General features: G+C 38.6%; 1 protein-coding gene across 1 annotated transcript in view; it reads left to right on the top strand.

Annotated features, from left to right (window-relative positions):
• The window catches only part of si:dkey-112m2.1 (transmembrane protein 132D), a 142,241-nt gene that overhangs the window by 72,887 nt on the left and 54,150 nt on the right, over positions 1 to 15,204 (top strand). Inside the window, exon 3 of the mRNA XM_027139867.2 lies at positions 4,674 to 4,817. Within this exon, the coding sequence (XP_026995668.2) occupies positions 4,674 to 4,817 (144 nt within the window). The remainder of the gene's footprint in view (positions 1 to 4,673; positions 4,818 to 15,204) is intronic.

The following is a 15,204-nucleotide window of genomic DNA, read 5'->3' on the forward strand; positions in this document are numbered from 1 at the left end:
CATTTACTTTAAAATAAACCCATTGTTTCAATAAAAAAAGAACTTAAAAAATAGCTGTTGTTCTAATGACTTTTATTGTTTATTTTCACTGGAAGTGTTTTCTTTTCTTTTTACTCGTTTTTATGTTGGATTTTTATTTTTGAAAATCCATAGAGAATTTGCTGATTGATTTAAGACTTTTAATGATGATGATGATGATGATGATGATGATGATGACTATTATTAACAAAAACAATAACTAACAAACAAATCAACAAACAAACAAATAAATAAATGGGTTCTTCAGAAGTCATGTGATAACCACAATTCTTCTTCTTCTTCTTCTTCTTCTTCTTCTTCTTCTTCTTCTTCTTCTTCTTCTTCTTCTTCTTCTTCTTCTTCTTCTTCTTCTTCTTCTTCTTCTTCTTCCTCTGTTTTCATTTATAGTTGATTTTACATTTGACAGTATAAAAGTACAATAACTTAAAGTTTAGAATGACAGAATTGTGTGATCTATTCCAAGCTTTCACTGGTATGCAGGGTTGCCTGGTCTCAAATTTTCCACTCCAAATACCTCCAAAACCTGAAAACAGCTCCTTAATATTTCTTTGTGCATTAAACGTCTTGATATGGTATGATGGGACATATCTTTTACCCCCCTCCACAGTTATTCTTCATTATTCTGGCACAAAAGTGAAGGAAGAAGTAAAGAAAGACTGCATCTGACCCAAATGAATCCAGATGTTCCTGTCTATGGCTGTCAGAAAGCCCAGAGTCAGGATATTACCCCAGCTTAGCACTGCGATATGATCAAAGACATAGAGACATGAGAACGAAGAACCCTTTGAACTTAGCGCAGGATCTGTCTGCATCATCCTCTCTAACTCTGAGATGCTCTTAAGTGCTTCGGCTTCCTTATTCATCTTGGACGTTTTCTCTTTTACGTTTCTGTAGCGTTCTTGTACCGTCTGTTCAACCTGCACATCGTCAGAGTGCTTTTCAGTCATGCTGGAATTTAAAGACACTTTGTACAAGTTTTAGATATTATTGGAACTAATTTTTATCTGAGGCTATCTGAGAAAAATCTTTTTGTGTATCTGGGGAATTTCACGGAACAATGAGGAGGAGAAGGAAGGTCTGTGAGTGTGTGTGTGTGTGTGTGTGTGTGTGTGTGTGTGTGTGTGTGTGTGTGTGTGTGTATGTGTGTGTGTGTGGTGAATAGCCATCCATCGCTGTTCTCCTGCAGTCCAGGCTGCAGAAACTGCACATAATGTTCAATGTGAATGAAAAGAGAGTGACTGAAAAGATTAGTGAAATCACCACTTCAGGGCCTTTGAGCCTCTGCAGCCGTAGAACCGTAAAATGCAGCACAGGCCCCTGTGGATATACAGTAGTCTGTATGTACAGTATGTGGGGTGAAACAGTACATCAGATCTCACACACAATCCTGAGTATTTTTTTCTTCACTGTAGCTACATCTACAGATACATTGCAGTTTCAGTTAAGGCTAAAGGTTTACATAAGGAGAAAAAAAGATGAACATTTTTACGACACACATCTATGGAAGTGTGCATATCCTGTGTTAAATACATCCATTGTGATATTTACTTTAATTCTATAAAATAGGTCATTTTCAAAGAATAGCTATAAAAGACACAACCTCACCTGCATTTTTGTTGGTATTTGATGCCAGTGACTTTTTATTGCTTACGTTTGAATCAAATGCTTGGGATAACCTTTCACATGCTACTCACAAGGCTTAGATGAATATAAACTCATACATTCTTCAGGGAAACAGGAGCATGACTGATCAGTTGTACAGTTAAGGCCAAAAGTCTGAAGGCTAAAGCGATTCGATCTCAGATTTTCACAGCTGCAAACAAGTCACGTTACCATGCCAGGCTGGAAATCTGGCTTATTCCACCTGAAAGAAATGTTTTAACTCACTAAGGATTCAGGTCAGGACTTCAATCCTTCATTCAATAGCTACTCCAGTGTTGTTTTTAACCCGACCATGGCGGTATGCTTAGGATCTGTGTCTGGCTGGAAGACTCAGTTGGGACTAAAATGGACCGTTCTGGCTGATGACTTGAGGTGTTGCATCAGTTCTAGATGATCCTCCTCCATTTTATGACAAAACACCCCCTCAACATGATGCTGCCACCTCCTTGCTTCACACCCTGTGTTCTTTTCCACCATATATAGCACTGACTATTATGGGCAAACACTTCCTTTTTTTTCATCCTCCAAAAAAAAAAAACACTCCAAACTTCAAAATGCTGTTGATTACTTGCAAAATTCAGTTTTTTTTAATGCTGATTTGGGGATTTTTCAGTACATGGTAATGTGGGATATAATAGGTTTTTATAGTAACAGCTCATTGTCATGGACTCATTCTCAAGGTGGATTACAGCTGGATGTTCATATGTTTTCTGTATATTGTAAGAACGTCTTTATTTAACCTATCTACAAGGAGTCTCCAGTGTTAGCATGTTTAGTCAGAGGGAAAACTGTGACAGAACTTTCCCTTAAGGAAAATGCAGTTTCCTTAATAACTTTACAAGCTATGTTTTTTTGTTGTATTTACTTTGAGAGAGAGAGAGAGAGAGAGAGAAAGAGAAAGTTGGTGAGGGAATGTACTTATAGTTTAACATTAATTGCAACTACAATTGGGTAAAATGTAGGACAGGTTATTCTTCAATAAATAAAAAAATCATGGAAACCACGGTGGTTTTAAGAGGAATAGAAACTGAAAATAAAAGTGTTGTCACCAGCAGCGTCGCTAGACACGTTTTACACCACAGGAAAAATTTTCCTTAGAAATCACTGCCTTATGAGAAAGATTGCAGCAGTTCCATCTGAAAGTAGGCTTTCCAATTTATTCAACATTATCATTTACATCTGATTGTCACAGCAGCTAAAGTGAAAATATCCTGTGCATCCTCTTCAATCATACATCTCTACGCCTTACTGTGTTCACCCTCCCTGCTCTATTCTATGAGGAAACCTTCACTTTTACTCAGATGATAATTCATAATATGATACTGAGCTGAAGGTCAGGTGACTACCAGCTTAACGCTTTTCACTGTGTACATGAGGAGTATGCGAATTTTGTGTTTAGTTGGATGAGGAAATCTTGTTCAGGTCTGATTTGTTTGGCACACATTTGACATGGAAATCTTCTCATTTGCATTCTGTTATAAATGATATGTTTTGGTCAAGTTTTTGAAGTGATTTATTCATTAGATAGATAGATAGATGGATAGATAGATAGATAGATAGATAGATAGATAGATAGATAGATAGATAGATAGATAGATAGATAGATAGATAGATAGATGGATGGATGGAAACTCCTTCAAAGCACCACCACGCCTGTTAAGTTTTTACCAGAACAGAACCACACACAGCGGTTTATTCATTAGTAAGGACTTGTTGCTGTAATAAAAGCTGTAATAGTTGTTAGAGTTCAGACTCTATATAACACAGTGTGTTTCTCGTTGCTCGTTTACTCGTGCCGCAGTTTTCAGTTCATTTTTGCTGCCAGCAGCAGCAGCAGCGGCGGCGGCGGCGTTAAAGTGCACGATAAGGAATCTCCAGTCTCTCACACTGACAGGAAGGTAATTGCTACCATACATTTTTGAGGACACTGTCTCAGTACACGTTTCTGTTCGGCTGTTTAGTTATCTCTGTGCTACTCTGTATGCATTTCTAATTAATTAGTTTCAGACTTATTTGCTTTGTATTGTCAGTGTAGAGAATTATCTGTCATTCATGACTTATTTTTTTCCAGACGCTGTGCATTTCTATTTGTTTTTTATCTGCTTGTGATAAGCTGCCGGCACGACAGGACACAGCTGCACAACTGACACGTGGTTCTAATGATCTGTACTGAGAAGCGTCGAGACAACTCACCAGCATCCTGTTAGACTTTGTAAACCTTTTACAGCATACTCATACATCATAACAGTCATAAAACATAAAATTATATTTATAAGTATAGCAATGTGTGCTGGAAATGCTGCGTCTAAGACGAGGGCTGTTAGTCACCGCAGGGGAGGCTTCAAATATTACACATTAACTTTAGGAGTTTTGCATAATCAATGCATGAAAAGATATTGTTTTGGAATTAATCTGCACCAACTCCGTAGACGTGTAAGCTCAGATTTCCCTTTTGAGAAAAAAATTTAAATAAAAATAGCATCGGGGAAACAAAAATGAACACACAGACAAATAAACAGGAATTGTTTAAAATGTTAGAAAGAAGAAAAAAAAAACAGAAACGATGAAAAATAGAAAGGAAAATATTAAATCATAAAATATGAAGAAATAGGAAAACAGAATGAGAAAAGAAAAAAACAGAGAATAAAATATAAATATAAAAGAAATAGATTTTGTCAGACAAATAAATAAAAAGAACTACAATAAAACAAACAAACAAAAAATCATGAAATGAGATGAAATAAGAAAGATTGCGTCTGTTTATCTTGTGACTGTCTATCTTGACTGGTGTAAGTCTTTATGTTTAAGTGATGTGCTAATGTTATCTGTGGATATAACTGTGCTATATCTATAGTAACAAATCAGGAACTCAGGTCCAAATTTATATCAAGCTTGTTTTTTTGTCACTCCGATGGCACGGAAAGAGGTATAAACAAACAAACAGAATAACAACCGGTGTCTCTCTGTAACAGGGTGAAGCTGAAAGACGACGTGGCTTTTCTAGGAGCGAAGGTCACTAATCCGGTGCAGTGGACCGTCAGTCAGGACGTGAGAAATGAAGGACACAGAGTCGTCACTCTGCACTGTCGGAGAAAAGACACCAGCTACAGTCAGAGGTCAGTAACTCGTACGTTTCAGCAGAATATTTGTTGGGAAAAGCGTTGATTCCCATCACATTTGATGTGGTGTACGCAGCTTTAACGAGTGCTCTTTAAGGTGGTTTTTATACTGGGTACATTTGCTGGGCTCAGAATCCCAGTGTGATGGTTTCCAGCACCAATGCACAGTTCAGACTTAGTAACTAAGTGGAATTTCATCAATTAATTGTGTAAATGCTCCTGTATAAACGAGGCAGTGTGTTAAGCATTAAAACTAGCATTTAAAGTGTAATGACAATGATGCAAGACTATATAAAGGGCAAAGTTATGAATGTTCTGTATAATCTGTTCAGCGATCTCTTTGTTTTCTCAGTAAAGCACTTACAGGCTTTCACCTGTGTAGTCAGTTTTTGAAATAGGTTTGCTTTAAAAAACAAACAAACAAACAAACAAACAAAAACAACAGAAATCTATCTGTCTTACTGTAAAATTATTCATTTCTGTACAGTTTCTGTACAAAAACAGCTTTTTGACACCAGGGATCAAAGGTCAAGATATTGCTCCTTGGTCATTTTCCTGTGGAATTTGTAAATTCATGAAAGTGTGTTCAGAAATTCTGAAAACTCTCCTCCTCCACACTGTGGCCTTTCCGAATGTGAGCATTTCTGCTAAATTGGATGTTCATCTAGTCTAATTCCAGCATACTCTCGTGCACATAAACAGACATTCAGCTTCTGCCAGCTTGCCAAGCTGCTTGTCTGTCTGATTGTCTGATCCCTCACATCATCCTCCAATTTCCGCTTCCAAACTCACGAGGATTAATAGTCCGAAATCGTTCCGTTGCCTTGTTTGATTGACAGCTGTGTGCTTGTTGGTCTTGCGTCCATCTTCTTCAGTACATCTTCTTCCCACTGGCATTTACATACACAAATGAATCTCATGAATACTCAAATTTCCCAATCTGCAGCTTGATTGAGGGAAAGCAGGAAGAAAAACACATTTCTGATCTTAATTAAGTGCTTTAGGATTTACTTTTCCATCTCAAATAAGATTCATTTCCTGACATGTGTCAGTTTATCAAATAGCGGAAGGAAGGATAGGGAGCAGATGTGATGCACAGAGCTGGAAGTTATCACAAACTAAGTTTCAGCTAAAGGCAAGGGAAAAATGATGAGCGTTAAATAAAATGTGCTTCTTCGCCTTCAGCCATTGGTATAAATCATATCGTAATAAAACACGCTTATTCGGTTATAATCTCTCATTGAAATTCGTATTTCACCTCTGCGTACCTGACTTTACATCACACGTTTTTCCCTTTATTGAAATTTTTTGCTCTGCTGCAGCTGAGCGGAATGATTACGTTTATGTTTTACATGAGTTATTAAAGTTTTAGGATTTATACACTGGTTTACGAGAGCATCAGCCATGTAAATGAGTTCCTCCAAATTCAAAGATTTCTAATACTGCATGCCAAATATACGCACAATGTACATTCAGGTACTGATTTACTGAGACCTGAAGTAACGAGCCCTAATTAGCACGTACTGTGTACTCCTGAAATAGGAAGATAATATGGCACACTGAGGAGATTCCACACTAACAAACTGGAAATCAAAGAATAACATTAATATCACGCAAGGGAAAAGTACATTAATCCATTACATAACAGTGAAAAACCTCTCTGTCCTACAGACAACCCACACATCACAGTACTTACAACCAATACTCACAAACACGCAACTTAATTACACACCCATACACACACAATATAAAGAAACCAATGTTGGTGTTTTGTATGTGAATAATGAACTTTACAGACAATCTAGCAAATTATATATTAAGTATCAGTTCCATGTCATGTCTACTGCCTAGTCTAATGTCTGATGTCTGGTTTGAAGTACAAAACATTTACAAATATGATTAAAATGATATAAATAAGGTCTCATTTGGTCCCCCAAAGGCATGGTGGATTAGTGGTTAGCTGGTTTGTCTTGCACCTCCAGGGTTGAGGATTTGATTTGTGTGTGTGTGTGTGTGTGTGTGTGTGTGTGTGTGTGTGTGTGTGTGTGTGTGTGTGTGTGTGTGTTTTTGTGTGTGTGTGTAGTTTGCATGTTATCCTTGTGTTTTGGGGTTTCCACCAGGTATGCCAGTTTTCTCTACCAACCCATTGCCATGTGCTGTAAGTTGTTTGTCATCTTTGTGCCAAGTCAAGAGTTAATTCAAGAAACTTTCATTGTCATTTCAATAATATACTGTATAGCTGACACCGTACATAGTGAAGTGAAACAATACTCTAGGACCATATACAGTATAAAACAACAAAGAGCTAAAGTAAGTTGACCTAGCCACATAAAGTCTATCGTTTGTGACCTAGTGCAAAAAGTGCGAGACAAATTCAATACAAAACACTACAGGAACAAATACACAAAATAGCACTGACCATTGAGCATAATATATATTGTACTATGTATAATATAGTAGATATATATAGTGTGCAAAAATAGAGGTATCTAAACAAGGAAGTTTCTTGTAAACATAAACACACTTGTGTAATAGCAAGAATTGTATTTGATTTGAGTGAACGTGCAAGACAGCTTGTAAACAGTTTAATATGGTAAAAAATTGTAATGACCGCAACACTGTTTAAACTCCCATCTTTATTAATTAGTTAAAAAGCAACGTTTCGACCCTGTTGGGTCTTCTTCAGGCGAACAAAACACATTTGTTGAAAAGGGGGGGGATATATAGGCCTTGCAATCAACTGACCCACCCTGTGATATCAGTTAACTTAATTGGGTCTAAACAAGCCTAGTAACCCCAGCCTTTACTCAATTAAAAGAACACGTTCATAGAAGAACAATACAATGAAAAAACACTGCAATGGAAGAAACAGCTCCACACCTGCATGGGAGTTTAAACAGTCTTGCGGTCATTACAATGTTTTACTTTAGCAGTTTCTTTTGTCCTGCACCTGCCAGAAGGTGGGATGTGCACACAATTACTGATTTAACAGTTTAATATGGGTAATGCTGTAATGGTTGTATAATGAAGAAGTGTTTGGGTATAGGGTGTGCCCTTAGGATAGACGCCAGGTTCCCTTTGACCCTGTGTGAGATAAATGCTACAGAAAATGTATGAATGAATGGACAGGAAGATAGAAGAAATACTCAATTGCAATGTTTTAGTTCTGTGTATAGGCTATTAAAGAACATCATTGGTAAAGGGATGAATTCTACCAAGCAGGCTAGCTAAAAACATGAACATTATCTATATTTTATTCTTAATAATTTCATTATGAGATTATCTCTACAACTTATGTTAGTTCTGTTTCTATGTGTCCTCTTCTACTTGTTTTTACTTTCTTTTTTGGTTTTTAAAAGTTTAACAATTCAAAATAAACTTGCCCAATCCTACATACTAGCGAGGTGGCTCTTCTTTATCTGAGGTTCCTGGTATAGCGTGTTCCCCATCTGAGGTGAGCTTTGAGGTTTAACATTCTCGTGTTCTTAGTGGCCTTCATGAGGGAAAACTTGGCGTCCAAAGCAACTGTCTGCCTTGCCTGTCCTGTCCTGTAACTACGCCTACTCACTATGCTATACACATCACACATGAAGATCGAGGCCTGGGGAACTCTGCTGCTCTAAATTGGGCCTAGAGCAATGTTACAACAGGCAACTAGCAGACATTCATCAAACCTACAGACAAACATCAAACATACAAACACAGGGGAAAAAAATAACAAAAGATTTTCACCAAATTTTCACACCCAGAAACGGAAACAAGAAACTTACCACATCCTGTGTGAAGGAATATGCCAATGTTTTTTTTGTTATAATGTCAAAAATCTCAAGTTTACAACAGATATTTAAATAAATTCATTCCACCTTTAAAGATGGTAATAAGATTGTGTGATACATCACAACAGCTGTGTAGGGCTGCTTTTAAAAGGAGGATGGAGTTTAGTCCACAAAGCCAGATGATTATTATCAACTTTCAAATAGATGTCAGAAGAAACACTGGTTTACAAGACAGACATCTCAGTAATGAGTTCTGAGCTGCTGTGTCACTAATGAGATTCACATCAAATTCCTCTAAGGTAACACAGTTCACTTCCAGTAGATTGTGTCAGTGTAGCATTTTAAGTGAAGAGATATTTTTTATTTGCTTATTTTGGATGAAATGCTGAGACATATTGATAAAGTTGAGTTTGTTCACGTTAAATTCTACAAGTCCAGTGTTAACACTTTATACATTATTGCACACTATGGGTGATGGTGTTGGGTGCAGAGAACATTGGTGCGGTAAAGAAGCAACAACTTGGGGAAACAAAGAAAGCAAACTTGTCTTTAGTGTGTGGGGGCATCTTTGTCATCTGGGCTTGCAGCTTAGGCAGTGTGAGGGTGATGTGGTACTCTCCAGGAGCGAGGATCAGCAAGCAGTCAGAGCTCCGGTCAGATGGAGGATTCTGTGGAAATACCAACAGAGGAAGACAGTTTGTTAGTTCCATCTAGGGTTCTCTGCTTACCTCCCTTTAGCTGCTGAGCCTGGCTCTGTGCAGTGTTCTCTTCGTAAAAGGGGACTGCTTCCATCTCAGTGGTGGACCTGGATCTCCCAGCACAGTGCTGGACCTGGACCTCCAAGCTCAGTGCTGAATGAGAAATCCTGCAATGAGAGGAACCAATGAGTTACCCTGGTGTTGGTGTTGTTCGCATTGGCTATCCAGAGCAGGGGTGCATGTTAGGTGAAGTGTAGGACTTCTAGGTAGGAATGGAGAAACTCAATGGCCCAGTTGATTGCCAGGGTTCCAGTTCCACAGGGGCATAGATTTTTTTGGTGGAGGTCAGTTTTTGGGAGATGAAGAGGACTGGGGGCTCCTCCCCTTCGAACTCCTGTGAAAGGACGACTCCTAGCCCTTTCTTGGACGCGTCTGTCTGTAGCATGAAGGCCTTCCTCGTCTACCCCCTTCCACAACAACTGCTTTAGGGTCTGGTTGAAACGCTCCACAAGCCCGTTGGTCTAGTGGTGGTAAATGGATGTCCTCAGGTCCTTGACCTGCCAAAGCCGACACAGATCCACCATTAGCTTATATATGAATGTTGTACCTTCATCGGTTTGAACGTCCTTTGGGATTCCAACCCTGCTGAAGAGCATGCGGAGCTCCCCGGCAATATTTCGGGAAGTGGCTTTCCTACATTTGTAGGTGTAACAAAATCCATTTCTGTTTCCATATTCTACTAGCATAGCTTCCTGAGCCGTCTCGTTTTCCCTCGTTTTCTGTCTGCCTCATTTGGCACAGCTGTGGATTTTTTTTATATATAATATATTCCTCTCAAACAGTGTGTGAAATGAGGATCAGTTCCTTCTGGAAAAACAGATGTGTTACCAACTGAGCTGTCCTGTGGATTTCAGGATGATAATCTGCATGATTCCTAACTAAAATATCATCAAAATAGCTTATCAGTAATACTGGTTATATCCTTATACATATATATTTAAGAAAAAAATGCATTAAATGTTTATATTGATGCTGTAGTAAAATAGTTATAATAATAATATTTTTTTTAGTGAGGGGTGATATGATAAAGCAGAGAGTGATGAACATGTGTGTTAGGAGTATCAGTGCCTTATAAGTGACGTGACATACAGCTAAGTACTGTATAGTGACCCATACTTAGAATTCGTTCTCTGTATTTAACCCATCCAAAGTTAACACACACACACCGTGAACACACACACCATGAACACACACCCGGAGCAGTGGGCAGCCGTTTATGCTGTGGCGCCTGGGGAGCAGTTGGGGGGTTCGGTGCCATGCTCAAGGGAACCTCTGTCGTGGTATTGCCGGCCAGAGGCTTGAACCCACAACCTTAGGGTTAGGAGTCAAACTCTCTAACCATTAGGCCACGACTTCCCCATAACTTATAACTGTCTGGGGTAATGAATTTCCTACAGTTCCAGACATACAACATTAAAAGAAATGTAAATGTAATAAATTATATTTAATAAATAAAATTGTACTCACTGAAAAATTGCTGTGCAGAAGAGGAGTAAAACACATGCTACGGGACATGCTGTTATGGGAAAATAATCAGGATTGCAGGAACTACGCCTTATACTGTAACATCACTACAACTATCTCGTTATCTGAATTTTTGTGGTTTAGTATGTTGTGTGTGTGTGTGTGTGTGTGTGTGTGTGTGTGTGTGTGTGTGTGTGTGTCGGTGTGATGAATTTTATTGATGGAGCTACAGGGAAGCTGAGATGCAGTGCAGTGTTTGTAATCCCCTCATGGGGTTTGGCTCAGCCTAGGCGGCTTTGATTCCCTCTACACACAGACAGGGGTGATTCCCACATTCAGGATATACGCGATAGTCTTTCATCATTTTATTTATTCTCCCCAGTCAGGGATTATATGGAGCCGACTTGCCTTTTTCCTGCCTTTGCGCTTGTCCTTCCTTCATTCAGACGCTATAGGTCAGGAAGGTGGGATCTCCTGTGAACCTTCACTCTCTTTTGTTATTCTCTTTTTATTTATCACTCTGATCCTCTCTTTGATTTCTCTTTCAGTGTTATTCTATTTGTTTAGCTTGCTGGTATAAAAAGTGAAAAAATGGGGATGTAGATAGGACTGCACAGAAATGCTGCAAACAATTTTCATATAAAGATAACCGTTATTCTCAATCCAAATGACCATGTTCACAATGATTCTGAATCAGACCGCAGTGACTGTTTACACTCTGATACACAATCCTTTTTTATATTATAACACTTTTCATATTTAGTCACAAATTCCCATCTGTACTGTAGCTCGCAAATCACAAGCTCCATACATGTCCGAGATACTACGGGTGCCAAAACTTTTACTTTTGGTAAAGTATAAAGACATATCATAAATAACTCAATTCAGTTTAAATTTATTTGTATAGCGCATTTAACAGTAGACATAAGAAACATAATACCAAAAAATTTATATTATACAAAGATTAATATAATACAAAAATTCAAGATTCATATTAGATATATTTAAATGTGTTTATTTATCCCCAATGAGCAAGTCTGAGGTGACTGAGGCTACTGTGGCAAGGAAAAACTCCCTTAGATGGAAGAGGAAGAAACCTTAAGAGGAACCAGACTCAAAAGGGAAGCTCATCCTCATTTGGGTGAACTGGAGGGTGTGATTATAAATATACAGTCTAGCAATTGTGTATTGATGAGGAGGTTTTTGAGACCAAGACCACATGGGGTTCACATGGATGTCCTTTTAGAATCTCTGAATACTTCATGGAGCAGAGTCCAACTAGAGCTGGTACATCTCTAGATGCTTCAGGATCCTCGCATGGTTTTTCATCGCATTTCTGTATGCCTCGGGATGTGTAGAAAAAGAGAAACAGTGGAGAGGAAGAAGCATAGTTGCTGTTCATAATATTAGCAAGATGATAATGTGCATTTGATCAGATGTACTAGAGCACAAGATTATGGGAAGTATTCTGTGTACGCCTGACTAAAGAGATATGTCTTTAATCTGCATTTAATCTGGGAGAGGGTGTCTGAGCCCTGAACACTGTCAGGAAAGCTATTCTAAAGTTTGAGAGCTAAATACGAAAACATTCTACTGCCTTTGGTTGATATTGATATTCTGGGAACTACCAGAAGTCCTGAGTTTTGTTATCTCAGACAGTGTTCCTCTATAACTAAGTAAACAGAGTTGATTGTATACAAAATATACTGGACTAAGTATATTGTAAATATAAACATTTATTAATAACCGCTTTAGCAACACAAGCTAAAAAATACATTTTCAGCTTACTTTAGTAAAATCTGCATGTTTTTAAATGCTTAACGTCTGTTAAAATAATTACCATAATAATTTAATTTACTAAACCAGGGGCGGCCAACCCGCAGCTCCCGAACCGCACGCGGCTCTTTGCTCGGTTTCATGAAGCTCTTACGTTCATATCGATGTTTGTATTTGTGTCTTTTTATTGTGCATGTTCTCTTCGTTTGAGTTCAATACGGTATTTATGTCAAATGCGCATGTGAGTGGGATAAAAATACCTCAAAGTTTCCCAGTAGGAGCAAGATCATTTGAGTAAACAATATGTGTCAAGTTCGCTCTCAAAATGGCAGGAAAAAAAATGTAATGATCATGTGTGCCCATGTGTATTATGTGGCTCTTTGCGGTAACACAGTAAAAAATGTGGCTCTTGGTCTCTGACTGGTTGGACACCCCTGTACTAAACTATAGATGTGAATAGTATGTGATGCAGTGACACAGGTTTTGAATTAGTAGAAATGTGGGGCGTTTCTTAATAAGGTTCTCAGGAGAACCCACAGCACTTCGGAGCAGTAGTGTGAGTGAATCCAGACATCCTCTCCAGTGAATTCGAACACGACTCGTTGTTGTTCAGCACCTTTTCAGACGTCCGGCGTGGGTGTGTTTGAGTACAAGCTGTCGGTGTTGGATCTGAATTCAGAACATGCCCGAGCAGGTCTGCGTGTCAGGGGCTTCAGCCTGGCTGTGTTTAGATAAGAAATCTCGAGCTCAGGGAATACATGATTAGGAATGGAGAGAGAAAACTGCAGCTACACACACACACACACACACACACACACACACACACACACACACACACACACACACAGACACAAACACACAAACACACACACAATCAAACGACAAACATGAACATGAAAAAATCAGCAGGCATATTCTCATTATATTTTCATTTCCAGAGGCATCCTCAGAGCATCATCGTTGTGTTTTAGCACCAGCTGAATCAAAAAACACCAACATCAAACCAATGTCAATCACACTGAACTGTGTTCCATAAGGCCAATTCACCCAGAAATTGTTTCTAAAAAGGTTTTCACTCATCCTTCTCATGATTCACAGATTCAGATTGGCTTGAAAATGGTTTCTAGGGCAGTTTGATTGGCTGGATTGGCTGTGTCCCAAAGCACATAATACCACACTAAACACTATGGTAAAAGTGTGTTACATGTTTGGCTATGTTTAAAATATAGTTCTGTATAAAAAAAAAAAATGATGTGTTAGTTTAGTGGTTGAAGTGTTGGTCTACCAATCGGAAGGTTGTGAGTTTGAATCTCATATCCACCAAGCTGCCACTGCTGGGCCCCTGTGCTAGGCCCTTAACCGATTGCTCAGTTGTAGAAAATTAGATAAAATGTAAGTCGCTCCGTAAAAGGGCGTCTGCCAAATGCTGTAATGTAACTATATTAAACTTTACTAAGCCGTGTAATCAGATGTTATATGAGGATTTAGGAGATTGACAGAGTTTGTCTAAAGCTAAGGTGTGTCTCACACTTGATACTGGAAATGAGACGTTCCTCTTGCAGAGGGTGGGGGTTTGGGTAAACTGTCCATGACGTAGTTAAAACATTACAATTGTTGGCTCCAACTTGTGGAATCACTTTGAAGAAGAGTCATATTAGTGTGATGCTCAGGTGTCCACAAACATTTGGTCATATAAGCATATTAAACTATTATAATATGTGTATATCCAGACTTTTAATCTTTTAGTCTGTTCAAGGTTTTGGTTAAAAACAGCTAGATAATGAACAAAGGCATATTTTATTTAAAAAGTAATGAAAATTTAAATGAAAATGCTTACATCACTATGGTTTTGCAGCAGCTAATTCTATGCTGAATGTTCAATTGTGTTCTGTGTGTAGGATCTACAACACAATGGTGTTATAGCTGACACAGAATGAGCATATACTGTATATATTCAGAGTCGGTGACTTAACGATCCATGGAGTGCAGAGGCTGTTGCTGACACTGACACCAACTCTGTAAGAACAGAGAATCTCAATACTACATCTCAATGGATTCTATATATAGTATATATAGAATCCATTGAGAGCTCCAGACACACACGCACACACACTGTGTGTGTGCGTGTGTGTCTGGAGCTCTCAGAGGTTCTGTTGCAGTTAGTTGCTGCAGGAGGGCTGGGATTAAGTTTCCACCTTTGGATTCGTACCCTCAGTCTTATCACACGAGGACAGCATGGCCTCGCTGACAAACCCTGTGCATGAGCTGCAGCCTCGAAGCTGCCAGAGCAGGGAGTGAAGCCCAGGTTTGTCCTGCTGATAAACACAATGAGGGGAAGATACAAGGAAAAAAATAGACTGAGGTGAAATCTGGTGAAGTGTATAGGGATCATATTTATATGATCCTGTGTTATTAAATTCTGGTTTCTGATTGGTCAGAAAGAGTTAATTCATTTTCTAATGGCAGTTCTGACCGTAGTTCAGCAACAAATACAATTGCTAAATACATTGTCATTTTTACAGTAACAACTCGTTTACGGGAACTTGTGCAGCAGCAATAAGGAGGTGTTTCTTTAACAATCTTGGAAGGAGTCTCCAGAAATTCTGTAAA

Source organism: Tachysurus fulvidraco, chromosome 21, assembly GCF_022655615.1.
Source record: "Tachysurus fulvidraco isolate hzauxx_2018 chromosome 21, HZAU_PFXX_2.0, whole genome shotgun sequence".
In the NCBI taxonomy this organism is placed as follows: Eukaryota; Metazoa; Chordata; class Actinopteri; order Siluriformes; family Bagridae; genus Tachysurus; species Tachysurus fulvidraco.